Below are 19,614 nucleotides of genomic sequence, written 5' to 3'. Positions count from 1 at the left end.
GAGAAGTAATATTGTACATACTCCACCTATTATTTTAATATTTATGTAGAGTCCAGGGGCTCTCATAATCAAAAATATTAATATTCAGCAAATATTGATACTAAGTAGGATAAATAGGGACTATAAATAGCCTCATATCACTTCAGGTTAGGTTGCCCTCAAGGGAATTGTGAAAAAATTTTTAAGTTTTCAGAGCTTTTTGAATTTCAGATTTTCTGGTGAGGGATTATGAAACTGTATTTTGAAATCCTTAATGATTCTTAAGTGAGTGAGTAATAATTTAGTAATTGCTAATGTAACAAATAAAAGAGAGAAGAACAACCTGCTACTTAATTTTCTTTGTTTCTTTTTTGGGTGAGCAAGATTGGCCCTGAGCTAACATCTGTTGCCAATCTCCCTCTTTTTTGCTTGAGGAAGATTGTCCCTGAGCTAACGTCTGTGCCCATCTTCCTCTCTTTTGGATGTGGGACGCCGCCACAGCATGGCTTGATGAGCGGTGTGTAGGTCTGCATCTGGGATCCGAACCCGAAAACCCCGGGCCACCGAAGTGGAGCATGCAAACTTAACCACCACGCCACTGGGCCGGCCCCAGTGCTTAATTTTCTACACAACTAAAATGAACCTTTAATAAGTGGTTCTCTATCTTTTTTATGTTGTGTGAAGTTTTTTCATTTAAATTTTTCATGAGAATACACCTAAGTATGTTAATTACATTTTATTCTTACTCCATTTATTAGATGTAATACAAGAGTAGAACTTAGTATAAGATATTAAAATCACGTGGTCAAATCATGTAGATTTCTTGATTGATGAAGTTTTAGAAGTTAGAAATATTTTCTTTGTGAATATTCACATTTAGTCTTTAGATCAGAACTAATATTGTTTTATTCCAGCTTATCTTTTGATGGTTATATACTTGTTAATGCTTTAAATAATATTTGAAATTACAGAATTTCCTGTGGGTTATTATAAAAATACTGTGAGTTCCAAAGATTGAGACATCTTTTCTACTTAAAATTACCGATTTTCACCTAAAAGATAAAACTAATTTTATATTTTCTTTTATTATCTTCTTCCTTATCTGCTAGCACAATACCATTTTTATTCACTTAACTGTAGTACTTGCTTCTGTAAGAGAAAACACAATTTCTTGTGTAATAGCTAACACCCTATACACATGCAGTAAACATTGGTGAGTGAGGGTACTATACTAGAGATACACAGAAGTACCATTCTTCACTGGATCAGCCAGTTTAATAGGAAACCCAAACATTAAAGCATGAAAAGTTAAGTATCCATTCACTATAAAATGTGCAAAATACCATATAACGGAGTGTCATAAATTGTCAAATGATAGCTTTTTAGAATAAAAAATTTTTTTTCTGGAAATTAGCATCTGTGTATGAAAAGACTCTCAGAAAACTAAAAGAGAATTCTGCTAACTTGATAAAACCTATGTACCCAAAATTTGTAGCAAACATTATATTTAATTGAGAAATTTTAAACACAAACCAAAGTAAGATGGGGGAAAAAAAGAAATAAAATTCACTATTTGCATATGGTACAATTATCTACATAAAATCCAAAAATAATCACCAGACTACTAGAACTGAGAAAATTCAGCAAAATGCTCTAACATAAGATTAATTGATAAAAACTGACAGGTGTTTTCTCTACCCAGAGGTTAGCAATCTTTTTTATAAAGAACCAGGTAATAAATATTTTCAGCTTTGTGGGCTATATGGTCTCTGACTCAGCAGCTATAACTCTGCTGATATAGCTTGAACGCAGCCATAGACATTATGTCAACCAATGGGTGTGGCAGTGTTCCAGTAAAACATTATTTACAAAAACATGTGGCAAACTGGATTTGGTTTGTGAGCCATAGATTCCTGACCCCTGGCAAATACCATTAGCAGCCCACTTAGAAAAATAGCATAACATAAATTAACCTAATGAGGAATGCATAAAACCTCATGGAAAAAAATTCGAACTTTATTAAAAGCCAAAAGATTATCATGTACTGCATGGCTTAACCTAATCATGCCTATTTCTCTGAATCTGTCGTGTCACTGCCTCCTATTCAAAATTCTATCTTGACTTGTTTTTTTTTGAGAAACTTCACAAACTCATTCTAAAATTAACATATACCAATAAAGGTCCAGGATTAGCCAAGTCAGTTTTGACAAAGAAGAGGAAGGAAGCACTAGACCTACTAGATCATGGGAATTACTGCAAAGCTATAGTAATAAAAACAGTATGATGCCAGCAAAAGAAAGGCAAATAGACTGGGATAAACTGGTGAGCTCAGAAAAACTCATGTGTGTATGAGTTTCATAAGTGGCACCACTAGGTAATGAGAAAGAGCTTGCTTAAAGGTGCCTAGGTAGGTGCTTAGATTTTATTAGGAGAACCAGCTATTTGGAGAAAAAGCAGCATCACTACCTTACACATTATATGCAAAGACTCCAGAAGGAGTAAAGACCCAAATAAGAAATATAAAGCTTTAAGGCTAATAAGAAATTCTGGAGAATGTCTGTGTCTTAGGGATCACAGAACATAGTGTGAAAATTAATGGATTTGATTACATCAAAATTGTGTTTCTGGGCTGGCCTCATGGCTTAGCGGTTAAGTGTGCGCGCTCCGCTACTGGCGGCCCCGGTTTGGATCCCGGGCGCGCACCGATGCACCGCTTGTCTGGCCATGCTGAGGTGGCGTCCCACATACAACAACTAGAAGGATGTGCAACTGTGACACACAACTATCTACTGGGGCTTTGGGGAAAAATATAAAAGGAGGAGGATTGGCAATGGATGTTAGCTCAGAGCCGGTCTTCCTCAGCAAAAAGAGGAGGATTAGCACGGATGTTAGCTCAGGGCTGATCTTCCTCACAAAAAAAAAAAAAAAAGTTCTAAAAAAAAATTAATAAAAAAAAAATTAAGTGTTTCTGTTAAAGGAACCCTACACGAAATTACAAGTCAAATGTCAGTTTTGGAATATCTAAAACCTACAAGGGAATAACCCCTATAAATTAACAGAAACAAAGCAAAAAAAGCTTTATAAAAATAAACAAAAGAGTGCCAGCCCTGGTGGCCTAGTGGTTAAGTTTGGCGCACTCTGCTTTGGCAGCCCAGGTTTGGTTCCCGAGTGTGGACCTACACCTCTCGTCTCTTAGTGGCCATGCCGTGGCAGTGGTTCACATACAAAAAGAGGAAGATGAGATACAACCTAACAACCATCAGAATGACAAAAATTTTAAAGATTGCTAATACAAAGTGTTTGGAGGGTTGTAGGAGTAATCTTAATATACTGATGGTGGAAGTGTAAGCTGCCATTCTATAAATCAGTCAGTGTTTAAGTAAATCAGGAATGCTTAATCCCTCTGACTCGGACACTCAGTGGACTTTGTACTTTTAAAGGTCCCTGAAGATACAATCTTTGTAGCTGCATTTTTTGTGGTGTTGGGGATTTAGAGGCAGCCTAGCTAAATCTCTCACTGGTAGAGTGGATGAGAAAGATGAGTGGTGGTATACTGTGGAATAGCAGTGCAGCAGGTGGAACTAACAGTGGTGAGGTCTTTGTAACTGGATAAGCTTGAAAACCTACAACTGAGAGAAGAAATCAAAACAAAATGAGATTTTAATTCCATACCATTTATGTAAATTTAAAACAGAACAGAACATACTATATAAAAATAAAATATTTAAGAACAAACAGAAAGCACTTATTGTGGAGGAAATAGGAGTACAGATTAGAAAAGAAGAAAAAGTTTGAGGAATTATCACCTGCTTTTGTTTCTGTGTGTATAATTGAAGTAAGGACGCAGATTCTTTTTTCTGGATGAATCCCATCTTAAAAAAAGTGGAATTCTCTGTATTCATTGAAGTCACATTATAAGCAGACGTAACTTAGACAAATTCAACTCCAGCAGAGAGCATATAATTTTTGGCTCTCAAGACAGAAACTTCAAGATATTAAGATAAAGAACAGCCTGTTTTATACACTCAAAATTGCCATCATATCTGTCAGGAGACAACCCCTGGTCCTCAACGTGGGATGAAGATGCTAGTTCTAATAAACATCACTAACCTTAGTGGATTATCCTTTAACTTTCCAGAAAACTTGTTTAATGTTTAGACCTTATTCCTTATCTAGAGCTTTTAACTGAGGTGTATGTAGCTTTATTAAATTTTGACTAAATTGTATTATTAATTTTTTTCTGTGTGGTCTTATTTAGGTATAATTATTTCAAAGAATGCCTTTTAATGGTAATCAAAAGATCCAAATTTTGCTGGTTTTCTGAAATAAGTAAAAAATTCGTTTTGTGAATGTAGCATGAGAAGTTGATTTAATTCAGACATTTTCATTAATTGCTCAAAAATATTGGCAAAACACATGTGATAAAGTAGCTGGTGAAAAAAATTTAAGGGTCATTGATGATTGTAAAGAGGCAGTTTTCATGGGAAGAATCCAAAGTCAACCAGATAAGGCATGAGAGGCTAAAAAGCTCAAATGGAAAACCAAGCTAGTAGTTCTTAGTCGTACGTTGTCCCTCTGCCATCTCTGTTGTTCTGATTAACAGAATTCCAAATTGGTGACTGAAACCCTAAGTATAAACTTAATCTAGTGCCATATTAGTATTTTCACAGCACTCTGTCCCTGAGTGCTCTGCTTGGAGAGAGGGAGCACTTTATAAATAACACCATTGCTGGGCCGGCCCCGTGGCTTAGCAGTTAAGTGCTCGGGCTCCGCTGCTGGCGGCCTGGGTTCGGATCCCGGGTGCGCACCAACGCACCGCTTCTCTGGCCATGCTGAGGCCGAGTCCCACATACAGCAACTAGAAGAATGTGCAGCTATGACATACAACTATCTACTGGGGCTTTGGGAGAAATAAATAAATAAATAAAATTAAAAAAAAAAAATAACACCATTGCTTACTGCTTTTTGGTCAGGATAAATAAACATCTACATGACTCTGCAATATTCTGGTTTTGTTTTTGTTTTATTATCATCTGTTTCAATATAATACCTGTTTAAATACAGGTAGAAAAACTTATTGTATACTTCTTTAGAATATTTTAGAGAGTAATTAAGCCCAGTTTGCATATATTACTGCAAGGTTAACTGTATAAACGGATTCAGAAATAGTAGATAGACTTATTTGACTGAAAATTATTTAAATACATATTAGGAAATTCTTGTCACATAAAGTATTGTTTTCATTTTAACAGTAAATTTTTCTGAGACTTTTTAAGTATTTGTAAATACTTAAATGATATTTAAGTATCATGATAGCCTCTGCTTATTTGAAACATTAGTAGATTTGGTTATGATGGTTTTGTTTTGGTATTAAAAGAGCTATGGTTATAGTTCACAGATAATGCACTCTTATTAAAGTTTCTATGAACGTATACAAATTCATTACCAATTTTAACCTCGTTCAAATATTGAAAGTGGGAGATTGAGTGATTTTGGTTTGTAGTTGTTGAGAGGATGGCTCAAGAAACGTCTCTTCATTCCTTGTCATTCATTCAAAATCACATATTTTATTATATATATAATGTATTATATTTATTATATATAATATATAATAAAGATAATAACGTAAAGACACGTTATTAATTATGCTTTTGAAATGTAACCTATAAGCCATAAGTCTAGAGTAATATTTCAAAATCTGCAATTTGTTACCTTGTTAAAGGCATTTTGAATCTTTATAAATTTTCTTTCACACTATCTCATTTTATCTTGTTCTTATTATCATTCTGATTAAGAAAAAGACATAGAATGACTTTTTCTGAGACTCTGAAGTTTGAGGTAATGGAACAACCAAACAAAATTGCCTGGGATGCAGTGAAAGATAGGGAACCAAAGCTTTGAGAATAATGAGAACTGCAGATGTGGAGTTATATTCCTAGAAGTGAGAACTGTACACAAATATGATTTATCTAATCAAAAATATAAAGCATTATATACTAAACCTTAAAGAGTGTCCCTAAGTAGTGATATAAAGCGAAAAGATCAAGTAGAAAGAATAATCCTGAAGGTTCAGGAAGACTTGGATCCCATTTTGTCATAAAGGCCAACAGAAAAAGAGTTTCTAGAAGAAAAGGAATGGTCAGCAATGGTAAATAATGCAGAGATTAGTGGGAAAACAGAAGAGGTTCAGTGTGTTTGACAAGTGGAGACAGCATGATGGGAATGAGAGATTATAGGAGAGAGGGATGAATACTGTAGTGAGAAAATGGAACAGCTGATGTAGATCACTCATCACAACATGTGCTGAAAGAAGAAAGATAACTAAGGTGGTACTGGAGTGGAAAGCCAGGCTTCCTGCAGAGGGAGAGAAACTACTTTATATAAATCTTTTTGTTATTTAAATACATACATCCTTTCCTAAATATTTCTCGCCTAAAGACAAAGGCATCATAATAATGTTAGAGTGAAACTCCTGTGTACTGCTGTTTACCAATGAACTGCTTTTTTCTGGTTATTTTAGTTTAGTTGTCGAAACTCCAAATCCTTTTTGGAAATGCTTGTGCTTGCGCATAAACACACTCCCCATAACTCTGTACCTTGAGGTTCCTCAATTTATTATTCATTAAAATCTTGAGTGTGTATGCAGATTTTCCTTTGAAATGCTGAAAATGCACATCAATTAAATAAATCTTTCCTTCATCTAAACACTGTACCTACTTTCTATTTTGGAAAGATAATGTATACTCTAGTACCATGTCTCCAAGTTTTATGAAACAGTGTGTGGTCACCAGTCAAGTTCATTAACTGATGTTAGAGTCAATATTTAAAAGCCATATCCAAGTTTAATTAAAGTTATAAAATTTAGACAGTGTGTTTCATGCATAAATGAATGTAATTTAAGTGTATGATTCTCATGTAAATGCTTGATATTCACAGGTACTCGCAAATAATTATTGGACATTTTATTTCTTCCTTTCTCCCCTGGTTTGTTCCAAAAAGGATTGAGCAATTTACAGTAACACATATAAGTCAAGGTTAACTATATGAAGAGATGCAGAAATCAGAACAAATGGAAAATAAACATAGTCACAGTAAGATGAAGCCGGAGGAGAAGTTCACTGGTAGGAGCAGTAAAGGCTTTTGAAATTGTTAAAGTTCATCTGCAAATGTATAGACTTTTTTTGAATCCTGATTCAAACTAACCAACTGAGGGAGGAAAAGATAGTTTTGAGAGAATTGAGAAAAAATTAAACGTGAACGGAGTATTAGATTGGGACTGACAGTAGTATCAAAAAAGATCTCTTGGGGCTGGCCTGTGGCTTAGTGGTTAAGTGCGCATGCTCCGCTACTGGGTTCGGATCCCAGGCACGCACCAATGCACCGCTTCTCCGGCCATGCTGAGGTTGTGTCCCACATACAGCAACTAGAAGGATGTGCAACTGTGACATACAACTATCTACTGGGGCTTTGGGGAGAAAAAGGGAAAAAAAGGAGGAGGATTGGCAATAGATGTTAGCTCAGGGCCAGTCTTCCTCAGCAAAAAGAGGAGGATTGGCATGGATGTTAGCTCAGGGCTGATCTTCCTCACACAAAAAAAGATCTCTTACCTGTTAAGGATGCATACTGTAGTATTTACAGGTGAACTTATAAATGTCTGTTATTTGCATTAAAATAGTCCCTCAAAAACAGGGGGGAAGGGCGGCTGAGGAGATTACAGATAAAACGAGTGGCAGAATGTTAATGATTTTTGGAACTGAGGACTGATACTGGGTACATGAGGACTTGCGTATATTTGGAAATGTCGAAAATAAATGGGTTGCAATTTTGGTGCTGAGATTCATAATGGCTGAAGAAAAGTAACTGAAATTTCATTTTTTTAAGTGTTTTTTTTTAATAAATACCATATATAGCAGTCAAAATAAGGAACAGAAATAAAGTTATGAGAAGCAATTTATATATAAATTCTCTTAAATTCTCCTTTGTTTATCTGTAAGTACCTAACACCCTGCCTGCCATAGAGGAGGAGGCACATAGCAAGTGCTTGTTGAACTGAACTCATCTGTGTCTCACTACAGTAAAAGTGTTTCATTTTTCAAGAAACTTAAATTTTTCTTTTTCTCTAAGAACGTATCTTAGGATGGTTGCTAGAAATGGGAAAAGTTTAAGATTGGTCTTGTTTCTCTTAATAAGATAATTTTTGTTTTATAATGTTAGATTTTACAAAGTTGAGTTGTTTTATGTCAGGTTTGAAAATAACTATTATGAAAGATGACATGAGTGGAGCCATATTAAAACAGAGCCAGAGCAACCATTTCAGAGGAATTGCCTTGCATGTCTTGTTTTCTTTATCTTCCAACTGGACCAAATTGCCAACATTCCAAGAAGTCGGTGAGGACAAGAATATCCTGTTTGTAAGAACTGATGAAACTAGACTTTGCTGGTGACTGAATCTCAGCCAGTTAATGAAGTGCAAACCTAGCCTTAGCTCATCTAGCACCAGTGAACTCTCCTTTAATGCAACTCACCTTTATTCTCCCTTTTTCCATAAAAACCCTAAGCCCCTTTCCAGTAATCAGGAAACTATTTGGGTTTCTGCCTGAATCTGTGCTCCCCAAATTGCAATTCTTTGATTCCAAATAAACACTTTGCCTCTTAAACTGGTTTCTGTTTTTGTTGGTTGACATTATAAAAATCTTTGTTTTGCTTACATCAGCCTTCAGATTTAACTTCTCTATATTTTGGTTGTTCAGTATGGTATTAAATTTCCATGTATGTCAAATGTTCAGTTAATTTACCAAGAATAAGCTGTGTTTTTCTGTAGAAGTGAGAAGTTCAACTTAGCCTTGAATTGCATACTTTTAGTTGAAACACTGGGAATAGGGAAATTCAAATACTGCATTCAGTTGTCAGGGACAAAGTTTAATTTTCTCTCTTCATGAAATCATTTCAGCTAAATTGATGTTTCACCTTCTGTATTGCTTAAGAGATGAATCACTGCCTTTAATTACACGTAGCCCAAACTAGCCAAAATTAGTTTAATACTAGGTTAAGTGGCTTAGTACCTAATCTTTGTATAATATTCTAAGCCTTTTTTTCTCTTTTCTCTTTGGAAAACTACTAGAACAGAATTGCTAATGAATAGTGTGATTTGCAAATTACATCAAAGAAAAAGAGCTAAGGGCTCAGGTTATAAATCCACGTTCTGATTAGTCAACCCCTAAAATAACTCCACAAACGTTAGCTAGATTGGGCTATGTGTAACCTAGGTCAAAAGCTGGACTCAGAAAAGATAAGTGATCTGTTAACCTTCATCAGTAATAGCATTTAAAAAGTGTTATCATACTTCAAATTTACCTGTGGACCACATCCATCCTTATCTCTCTGATCTCCATGCTATTTAAGTACAATCTCTCTACCAGTGGTATTTATCTCAGCGCTTCCTAGACCTTGCTCTTTTCTTTCATTATCTCCTCTGTCCTACATATATAAATGCCTAGCGTACTGCCACACATAGAATAGATACTCAGTTAACACTAGTTCATTCTATTGTTTCTTTTCCAATATCATCTTCCCACCACCTGTAAATATAAGCAAATCTCTCCCATCTTTAAAAACAAAACCAAAAAAAACATAAACTTCCTCCAACTACCCTTCTTTAGTTTTTTTTTTGACAGCCAACTTCTTTAAATAAAGTCAGTACTTACTGTTCCTTACCACCCACACAGGATTTAACAAAGTCCTTATTTGACTTTTTTTTTTAACCTAGTTTATTTGACCTCTCTTTAATACTTTTTTTTGGATAACTGTCTCCTAAAGAATTTCTCTTACTCTTAATTTGTATCCATGATACCACAGTTTTTCAAGGACTATTTTCACCTCTCTGACCAATCCTCTAGGTGGCTGGCTCTCTTCCTCTCCATGGCTGCCATATTTGGTTGTGCCGGTTGTGTACTCTGTAGCTCTTGAGAATATTTTTCACATTGCAATCTGTTTGAAAGGCCTTCCTTGGCACTGTGCAGTATACAACTTCACTGGCTATATGCAACAGCTCTGCTCACAGTTTAAATGCATTGATATTCCACAAATTTCCTTCTGAGGACCTCTCCTTTCATACCATAAAAAGTTCTCAGAATCCGTGGATGGACTCTATGCTAATCCTATCCCTCAGCTCAAAGTTACATGAATATGCCATTCTATATTTCTAGCCTAGAACTCCTGTCAATTCCAGATTTTTCCTGAATGTCATGAGGACTCACCATGTTGGACTGAACTCGAAATCTGTTTACTCCACCTTCTTCCATACCCTCAGCCTAAACTATATCCATATCCTATATTCCCTATTTCAGGTACCAGCTTGAGTTCCTCTTTCAGCCTCATTTCTTTCATCTAATTAGTCAGCAAGTCTTGCAGATTCTACCTCCTAAACAGGACGTTCTCAAACGTTTTGATCTTGGGACTCCTTTACATTCTTAAAAATTATTAAGGACCCAAAGAACTTCTGTTATGTGGGTTATAGCTATTGATACTTGTCATGTTAGAAATTAAAAATAAATTTTTAAATGTTTATTTATAAATGACAGTACTAAATATTTTGACATAAATAATATTTTTATGAAAATAACTTTTCAAAAATGAAAAAAGTTTACTGATAAGAGTAGAATTGTTTTACATTTTTGCAGATTTTTTTAATATCTTACTGAATAGAAGACAGCTAAATTCTGCTATATACTTATGCATTCAATTTATGGTGATGTATTTTTTAGGTTGAAGTACCTGAAGAATACTCAGCCTCACATAGATATGTAGTTGGAACAGGGAGGACTGTATCAAATAATTGATAGCACATCAGAACTCAACCAGTGGTGGTTTAATGATGAAAGGTTACTTGCAATGTGGAATCTGAAACCATATCAATGAACTTTTTATACAGTTACATTAAAATCTGTCATGTGTAACTTGATGCAGTTGGAAAATAGTGATTCACTGAGTTATGCAGATATTCCAAATGTTGATGTGTTTCATTATACAATATTTTTTTAAATCACATTTCTTAAAACATCACCAATTTTATGAAAAAGTCTACGTAATAGGAAGCTATCAAGCTCACAGTGGCAAAGTCAAATTTTCCAAAATTCTATTTTTTGCTTGAACACTTGAATTTTATCATCAGCAACAAATACTTTAAGTTGTTTTTCTTACAGTAACAGGCTCCCTTCATTCATTTTTGAGAACATATGCCAGATAGCCTTTTATGTAAAAGAGTAAAGAGTGGTGTCGTGAAGAGTGGCTGATTCCACCTGAAACTCAAATATATTATCGCACAAGTCTTTTTCCTCTTGGCAACCATGTTACTTCAGTGTATAGCAGATGTGCTTTATGCAAAGTTCCCAGTTTGTCACACAATATTAAAAAGAAGTGTAATTAAGGGTCAAGATTTAATAAAATCAATAATTTTTATTTTTTCAATGTGGATATTTTTAAGTGAAACTATTTTCTACTACAGGAGTCAGAGAAGAATACAGTATCTATAGTATGTAGTGTGGTGCTCCTGCTTTAATTCATGCTAAGGTGTCAGAGTTTTACCCACCATTCTTGTTTGCACTATCAGCGCAAGTATATACCCAGTGAAAGAGGTCAGATAACATTTAAATAACAACTTGGTGTTACTATGAAAATAATTTCGACCTCATAGGCACCCTGAAAGGATCTTGGAGCCCCCTAAGAGTCCATGGACTGTGCTTGGAGAACCGCTTCCTAAATATCCAAGACGTGTTGCCCTTGCCCCTGCACTGATTTAGCCCCAGCCTTTATTAATTCTTACCTCTGTTATTTTTATAGTCTCCTAAATGATCTCCCAATGTTCAGTCTCTTTCTCTTCCTCAAGAGTTACCTTTCTAGAATACAAATCTGATTATGTTGATGCTCTATTAAAATCTTTCAACATGCCCCAGCACAATTGGATAAAATCCAAATTCTTCCATAGAACATGAAAGGTCCTTTATTACCCTTGCTCCCTTACTAACTTCTGTTCCTATCTCTATATGCTTTCTGCTCTTTCAGCCAAGCTGAATTTATTGGTAATTCCCTAACTGCATCATAGTTTCTATCATCCCATACATTTGCATGTGCTGTTCTTTCCACCTGGAATACTCGCACTTCCAGTTCCCACAACTGTGCACATCATTTATAATCACCTCTTCTTACTACCCACAAAATTTTATGTTTTGTTATAATTTTTAAATTTGTTGTTATAGGACTTACAACTGTTTTATAGTTGTTTTGCTTGTGTGTCATTTTCCCCCATTAGACTGTGAGCTGTTTGAGGTGAGCAAGTGTCTGTCTTTGTATTTCTAGTATTTATCAAAGGCAAAGCATATAGTAATCCTTTCATAAATGTTTGAGTGTTTTAATGAATTTTATGGAAACTTCTAATGCTGTCCTTGGGTAGAGTTGCTCATGAATAGTAAAAAGGCCACAGATGGGCAGAAAAAGAAAAAATATATATATGTGTGTGTGCCTTAGCCACTTTATTGGATGTAGTAATGAATCTTTATTTCCGTAATTTTTACTATATGTAAAATTCAAGGGAACATTTCAGTTTTTATCTGTGTTCCTGAAAGTTGTAGTGAATTGAATTAAATTGTAGTCAAATGGATCACATTTTGAAAAGTTAATCTCCTTAATTCATTATAACTCAATCTCTAATAAATTTAAATATTTTTCCTAATTTAGCATTCTTAACATGAAGGCAAAAATGCCAGGATACTTCTATATTTCTATTAATATTTCAAAAGTAGTACCTTAGAATATTAGGATATTAAAATTACCTTTTAAATGTGTTCTCTACATTGTTTTATATTAAAACTTGGTTGATTATACTTTGTGTTTTGAGCTGATCAGTACAATACAGTAAAATAAAATCTTATAAGGGTCTTGTCAGAAAACACCTAAATAGAAGTCTCGCTTAATGTAAATTACCTATATACAGCCTGCATCAACAAAAAGAACCTCCTTTAAAATGAAGAAAAAAATTCTACCAAGGTTTTATAATGTATAAAACTTCAAAAGTTAAATAAAATTTTTATATGTAAGAAATTACTCACCATTTATTCTGCATAATGCATTGCAAGTATATGGATTTAGCACCAAATTACCTAAAAAGCAGATTTTGTATATTATACTGTCCTGCCCATTGACTATTTCGTTGTTCATTAGTTCCTGAGTAGAGGAAACAAAATAATTTTAAAAAACTAATCACTTGGGGCCTCACTAATTTAGAATTTTTGGTGACTGAGATACTGGACTGAAAGTTAGCTTTTTACAGCCCATGAGCTAGATGTTGCCTAGTAAATTAAAATTGTTTACAACATTACAAGGGAAATTAAATCTTTCAGAGACGTTTAAGTACTTTGAAGTAATTATTCCCATATAATGGATTTATTGAATATAAATCATGTCTTTAAAGCACATTAGTTGATTAAAGGCCATTAGTAATCCAAAAAAGATTCTGAATTAGTGAGGTGTGTAATATATAGTCAGATTTATGTCTTTTCAGTTTTTGCTGAGACAACTTTGGCCAAAAATTACTTCTTGGGATTATGTTTGAAATTCTCTTGTACTATTCTATCCCCATTGCCTTAAATTTTAAAGAACTGGCCAATCCTCTGATCTGTGTCAATGTTGTGTATAATTAGAATGCCATGGTACCTACTGAGACACAAAGTGGATTTCTTTTACATGCTTCCTTAAAAAATTAATATTTTAATTCCATAGATGTAAGGAAATTATTGATTGTAAAATATTAATAATGGTTACCTGAACTCAGAAATAGGTGTATTGGGTTAGTAGATTTATAGGAATAATATCAAGTTGTATATTTAATTTGATAAATTTCTTTTGAAAATAGTTCCCTTTTGTATTATTATTTTTTATGTGAAAGAATACATTGGAAATTGAAAACCGAAGGATATATAGTGATTTTGCTCATAAATCTGTTTTCCAGCAGTCATTTACTACATACATTGTCATCTGTTAGTTCTTTTCTTTATTTCATAATTAATTTCAAAATTCAGCATTTTTTATCTAATTTAACATTTTCATATTTTTAAAGGTCCCCAGGTGCATCCAATTTTTCAACTTTACCAAAGATCTCTCCTTCATCTCTATCAAATAATTATAACAACATCAACAACAGAAAGTAAGCACTGAATCTTAAAAGCTCTTTGTTTAATTGATCGCCCTATTGTGGTTGCAAAAAATCTCTTGTATCTAAAATTTAGGATAAAAGTCTTAATGCATTAAAAGTGATTTTCTTTTAAATTAATGGTCAGTTCTTCTAGGAGTAACTTCACAAGAAAGAAAGCACAGTTATAAACTTCTTGATTTAATACATATACTATAATAATTTACTAAAAGAGAAATAAAGCACTTTCAGAATTTTACATTCTAAATACTAATTATTGAAATATATATACAAGTCTATTAGAACTCAGTGTTTTAGGAAGAGTATAAATTTCAGATGTCATTTTAGAACTAGATATGTAATCACCTACAATATATAGTATTTTTTTTAAAGTGTGCATCTGTGATTCTCAACTGGAAAGCGTACACAAATTTTTACATTTGTCAAAAAGGCAAGCACTTTTTCTTTAAAAAATTTAGAGAAACAATTTCCTGGCACCATCATGAATAATATTCAGAATCTTGGAATTTATGAAAGTTATGTGAAAGTGAGTGCTATATTTATATTGCTATAAGAAAAAAGATTGAAAATCACTTAGGCTTCACCAGAACATTTGACATGAGTGTATTACCTTGAAAATTGGCATGGCTTTTATTTTATAGAAAAGGATAAAAAGAAAGCTTTTATTATTTGTAATTAGTCCAGTCAAATTATGGAAGGAACTTTAATCCAGAGATGATTATCCTCTTTTTATTTCTTAGATGTATACATTGTAGTCTATGTATTAGGTTAACAGTATTTATGTAATTAAATATTTGCACTACTTGTCCAGTTCATAAATGGCATCTGATTAGCCCAAAGAGTAAATTCAAAAAGACTAAAGCTATTTGTGAAATAATCTTTAAAATAATACCATTAATTGAATTTATAGGTTTAATTAATTTTCCCTTAAAATTCATATATTTTGAGGGGATGGGACTTAACAGAATGATGTTAACATATAACTGGATTATAAATATATATAAGAATAGCTAAAATAATTTTGGAAAGGAAAAATAATGAGAAAGCATTAATGCTACTAAAGAACACAGCCTGAATTCTTGAATAAGAATTCAAGCAGCATAGTACTGACCCAAGAATATACCTACAGATCAATGGAATAGAAAAGACAGCCCAGAAACAGACCTCTATATATGAAAGAATGTAGTGTGATCAGAAAGCATCCTATGCTAATGAAGAACAGGCAGATTATCCAGGAAATTGTTGGGAAAATTGGATCACTATTGAGAATTTCTCTTTAAAACTTTAAATTAAATTAAATTAGCTTTTTAATTGTCAGGCGTATAAAAAGTTAAAGTAAATAAATGGAAAAAAATATGTGCTACAAATGACAAAGGGTAAATATTCTTAATATATCAAGCTCATAAAAATCATTGAGAAATTTTCTAAGACAGAAAAACTGGCAGATGATGCAGCTGAGCAATAAGAATAAAAGAATTAAAATATATAAACATTTTAAATGTTCGAATTCACATGCGTAAATTAAAACCATAAAAAATTCCATCCAGGGGCCAGTCCGGTGGCACAGCAGTTAAGTGCTCGCACTCAGCTTCCGTGGCCCGAGGTTCACAGGTTCAGATCCAGGCGTGCACCGACGCCCTGCTTGTCAAGCCATGCTGTGGCAGCGTCCCATATAAAGTAAAGGAAGATGGGCACAAATGTTAGCCCAGGGCCAATCTTCCTCAGCAAAAAGAGGAGGATTGGCATCGGATGTTAGGGCTGATCTTCCTCACAAAAAAAAAAAAACTCCATCCACTTTCCCCCACCTCAATCTCATTGGGAAAAATTAAGTGATGATATCTGTTCCTGTAAAGATTCTGTTTGAGTGATTGGAGGGTTAGTCCAACTTTTCTAGAGAAGACTTTGCTGTATGATCAAGAAGATTTGAAACATTCATTTCCTTATTTCAGTAGTTCATAAAGATCTGTGTACCATAGTGTAATAACATTACATTGTACTGTAATAGTGAAATATTGAAGACTCTATGAATGGCCATAATTGCAGTGTAGTATGTTCTCATCTATTTAAAAATATATATCCACAGGCAAAAGAGTGAAAGGCAATATCCCCCTATAATCTGGTTTGTATTTTATATATCTTTTAATTAAATTCATCCAAAGTATTTTTTCATAGGAGATAAACTGTTACTTTTATTTCTACCAATTGCAGATGGCTCCCACATTTGCTATAAAAAATTCAGGGGCTAGCCCAGTGGCATAGTGGTTAAGTTCACATGCTCCGCTTCGATGGCCTGGGGTTCTCGGACCCACACCACTCATCAAGCCATGCTGTGGCAGCAACCCACATACAAAATAGAGGAAGATTGGCACAGATATTAGCTCAGGGACAGTCTTCCTCAAGCAAAAAGAGGAAGATTGGCAACGGATGTTAGTTCAGGGCTAATCTTCCTTACCAAAAAAGAAAAAATTCAGTTCCAAGTATAACATGTATTTATAATTATTCTTTGGAGAGATTTTTAACATTGTATGTAAACTGTACTGAACATAGACTTTATTTTGACGGAGTCACCATATTAGTATATGTGGTCTGGTGTGTTTCTGTTTTTGTCTTATTTCCCTGTCATAGTAAAAATATGACAGTACAATCTGATCTCAGAACCTCTGAATGCATAAAATATTGAGAGAGGAATTAGAGTGTTTTCTTAAGTTTAGAACATGATTAACTAATGATTCTACTCCTATGACTAGATTATATTTTTAGCTATTTACGTTTGTCTATTTTAGGCACTAAAATAGGCCTTTCATATTGAGAAATTTTAATAGCAAATAGCTACTGAGGTACCACCATGCTTAAAAATAAAACTTACCTTTCTTAGTAAGGAACAAAATTTAAACATTTATAAAATGCAAAGTTTTTTTTTTTACTTTAAAAAAATTGAATTAATGTTATCATCATGATTATCTAAACATTTATTTTACATAAAGTTTATTTCTTGACTTCCCATTTGACTTGTGGAAATAAGTAGCACCTTAAGACTTCGGATAGAAATTGTGTAGTTTCTTTGATTAAAAGTATGTAAAATGGGTAATGACCTTTTTAGATTAAGTAAATTTTTAGGACTTCATATGTGTGGAGATATTCTACAAGTATAAAGTATATATTAAAGTCAATACTTATGACATAAGTTTATATGAAATTTGTTTACAAATTTGTCTTGAATCAAGCTGATACATTGCTAATATATAAAGTTCTCATTTCCAGAAATAAGGATATTATGTGGTTATAAAGGAATTATTTCATTTAAGTTTAATAGTTTGTTAATGACTAATACTGTGAAGAATGAGTTTCCAGAATATTGTTTGTTTACCCTGTGTAGTATTTTTACCTGTTAGTGCATACAGTTTGTTTTTGCTTATTATAATTTAAGTACATTTTTGGTATGTGTCAAATTCTCTGTCTAGTCCCTACATTTTTCTGTCTTGCTACGTTTGCTTTGATATAATACTGCCTTTAAAAAACGTTTTATAATGTCCTTATTGTCTCGACTCTTGGCATTCCACATCAGAGCACATTTCTGTTTTTCTGTTAACTCATTTAAAGCTTTTATTTGAAATGGAAATGACTCCCTGAAAGAGATTAAGCCATGAAAAGGAACTGGATTTTGGAGACTGCCAGAGCTGGCTAGCCATGTGGCTCTTGACAGGTTACTTGCTGAAAGCATCATTTCATTAACTGAGAAGTGAGCGTAGTTATAGTTATGAGGATTAAATTATAGATTTATAATGTTTATAACATCAAATATAAGTGCTAATTGAAATGTCAATCTGAAATTTTTATGGTAAGGTAAGGGCTCAATTTTACAAAAAAAGAATGATACTTTTTTAATGTATCTTCATTCAGGATGATAGATTTATAATACAGAATTATCTAGTATGGTATTAAATTCCCGTCAAGATTACTGGCAAATTATTTTAGTTTTGCAAAGTAGCATAGCCTTATAGAATGAAGACTAGATTACAATCTTTAGGAAAAAAGTAGCAGAAACAGTCATGAAAGATAATAGAGGCTGCCCTTAGGGCCTAGATTTCCATCTACTTTGTCGAAGTGTTTAAAGAATTGCTGATTTTGGTATTTTTCATGACAGACTTTAGTATTTAATTTAGAAAGCACATAAAATGTGGATTATAAGTGATTAATCAAGATAATATTAAAATATTTTAAATTTATCCGTTTTCATTACCACTGAGGATCTAGACTATCTCAGTCTTTGGGAAATCTTACCCCATCACTTAAACTAAAATGTAGATATCCTTTAATTAAGGATTCAGATTTTAAAAGACAAAACCAAAAAACTGCTTTTGCAAATAAGTTTTTTGTTCATTTCTCAGTAAATAGGAATCCCTATTCCAGCAAATTTCATCCTGTTGCCACAGAGAATAGAGCTTCCAGCATCCATTTGTGTTACATGTGAAGAGAGACAGATATCTGAATATATACTTATGTAAAAAGCATGTAATTGTGCTTTTAGTCTTGTCACTTTGTGTGCGTGTGTGTGCACGTGTAGGCGTGAGTGTGCATTTAGGCATACTTTCCCTGTGTACTCTAAGTGCTTAAATTTTATTATAATTTTATAGCCAGAATATGTGTATTTTTTCTTGAATGTGTAGAATGTGTAGAAACAGTAGGCCTTGCGTTTTTATAATATATAGCAACCTTGATTTTTTAGTACTTATAGGAATAAAAGAAAGACAGGATTCAGCTTTTTGTTACATGTCCTCGAAGTTAGATTCAAGAAGCCAATCATCAAGTGACTATATATTGAATTGCTAATAGGTGCCTTGCACTTTATTAGTTACTGGGAATATAAAATAAAATATGAATCATAAGGCTAGCGATATGCAAAAACCAAAAGATGCTTGCGTTCTATTTTTTGTTCTGTACCTTTTTTTTTTTAAGTGTAAAACAAGTAAATAGCTACAAGTCTGGGAACTCTGAATTTGATTTGATCAAGGTTGCATTTCTTTGGGCCCTGCTATTTTTGTTTAATCTCCGAGTGGATTGTTTTTTGAGTCTGGGATTTGATCTTTTTGTTTGTGGTGAAGGGGAATGTTTTCTTAAAAGTGCAAAAATATTAGTGGGCTATTACTGTTTGTGTAATTTTTGGTTGGTGTGCTTTTGTGTGTTTTACCTGTTTAGCTTGTTAGGGTGTGTGTGTGTTTACTAAAAGCTTTGTTAGAACAGGCAGTAGTTCACTAAGTGAGAGTATAGAAGCTACAAAGAGAGTATTTGAAATTATAAGTAAAAACTATTTTTAATAAATAATACTAGGAATAAATTGTAGCCAATTGAGATTGTCAGTTACTGATTCATCATTTATTTGTAACACTGTATTCTTTTATTTATATTATCATTTGCTTCTGGCAAATGACCTT

General features: G+C 33.4%; 1 protein-coding gene across 7 annotated transcripts in view; it reads left to right on the top strand.

Moving 5' to 3' along the window:
• USP15 (ubiquitin specific peptidase 15) overlaps nucleotides 1-19,614 on the top strand; it is a 122,425-nt gene that overhangs the window by 56,853 nt on the left and 45,958 nt on the right. For 4 of the 7 annotated variants that reach the window (XR_009222520.1, XM_058557746.1, XM_058557748.1 and 1 more), the window contains exon 7: nucleotides 14,090-14,176. The exons of 1 other annotated variant lie outside the window; for it this stretch is intronic. Coding sequence is in view for 5 of the 6 variants with exons in the window: in XM_058557746.1 (XP_058413729.1) it covers nucleotides 14,090-14,176 (87 nt within the window). In the remaining variant the exon portion in view is untranslated. Of the gene's footprint in view, nucleotides 1-363; nucleotides 763-8,223; nucleotides 8,658-14,089; nucleotides 14,177-19,614 lie in introns of those variants that run through there. 2 more of the 7 variants (XM_058557751.1, XM_058557752.1) reach the window with 2 other exon arrangements.

This window comes from Diceros bicornis, chromosome 17 (genome assembly GCF_020826845.1).
Source record: "Diceros bicornis minor isolate mBicDic1 chromosome 17, mDicBic1.mat.cur, whole genome shotgun sequence".
In the NCBI taxonomy this organism is placed as follows: domain Eukaryota; kingdom Metazoa; phylum Chordata; class Mammalia; order Perissodactyla; family Rhinocerotidae; genus Diceros; species Diceros bicornis.
This window is presented reverse-complemented; position numbering and strand designations above follow the sequence as displayed.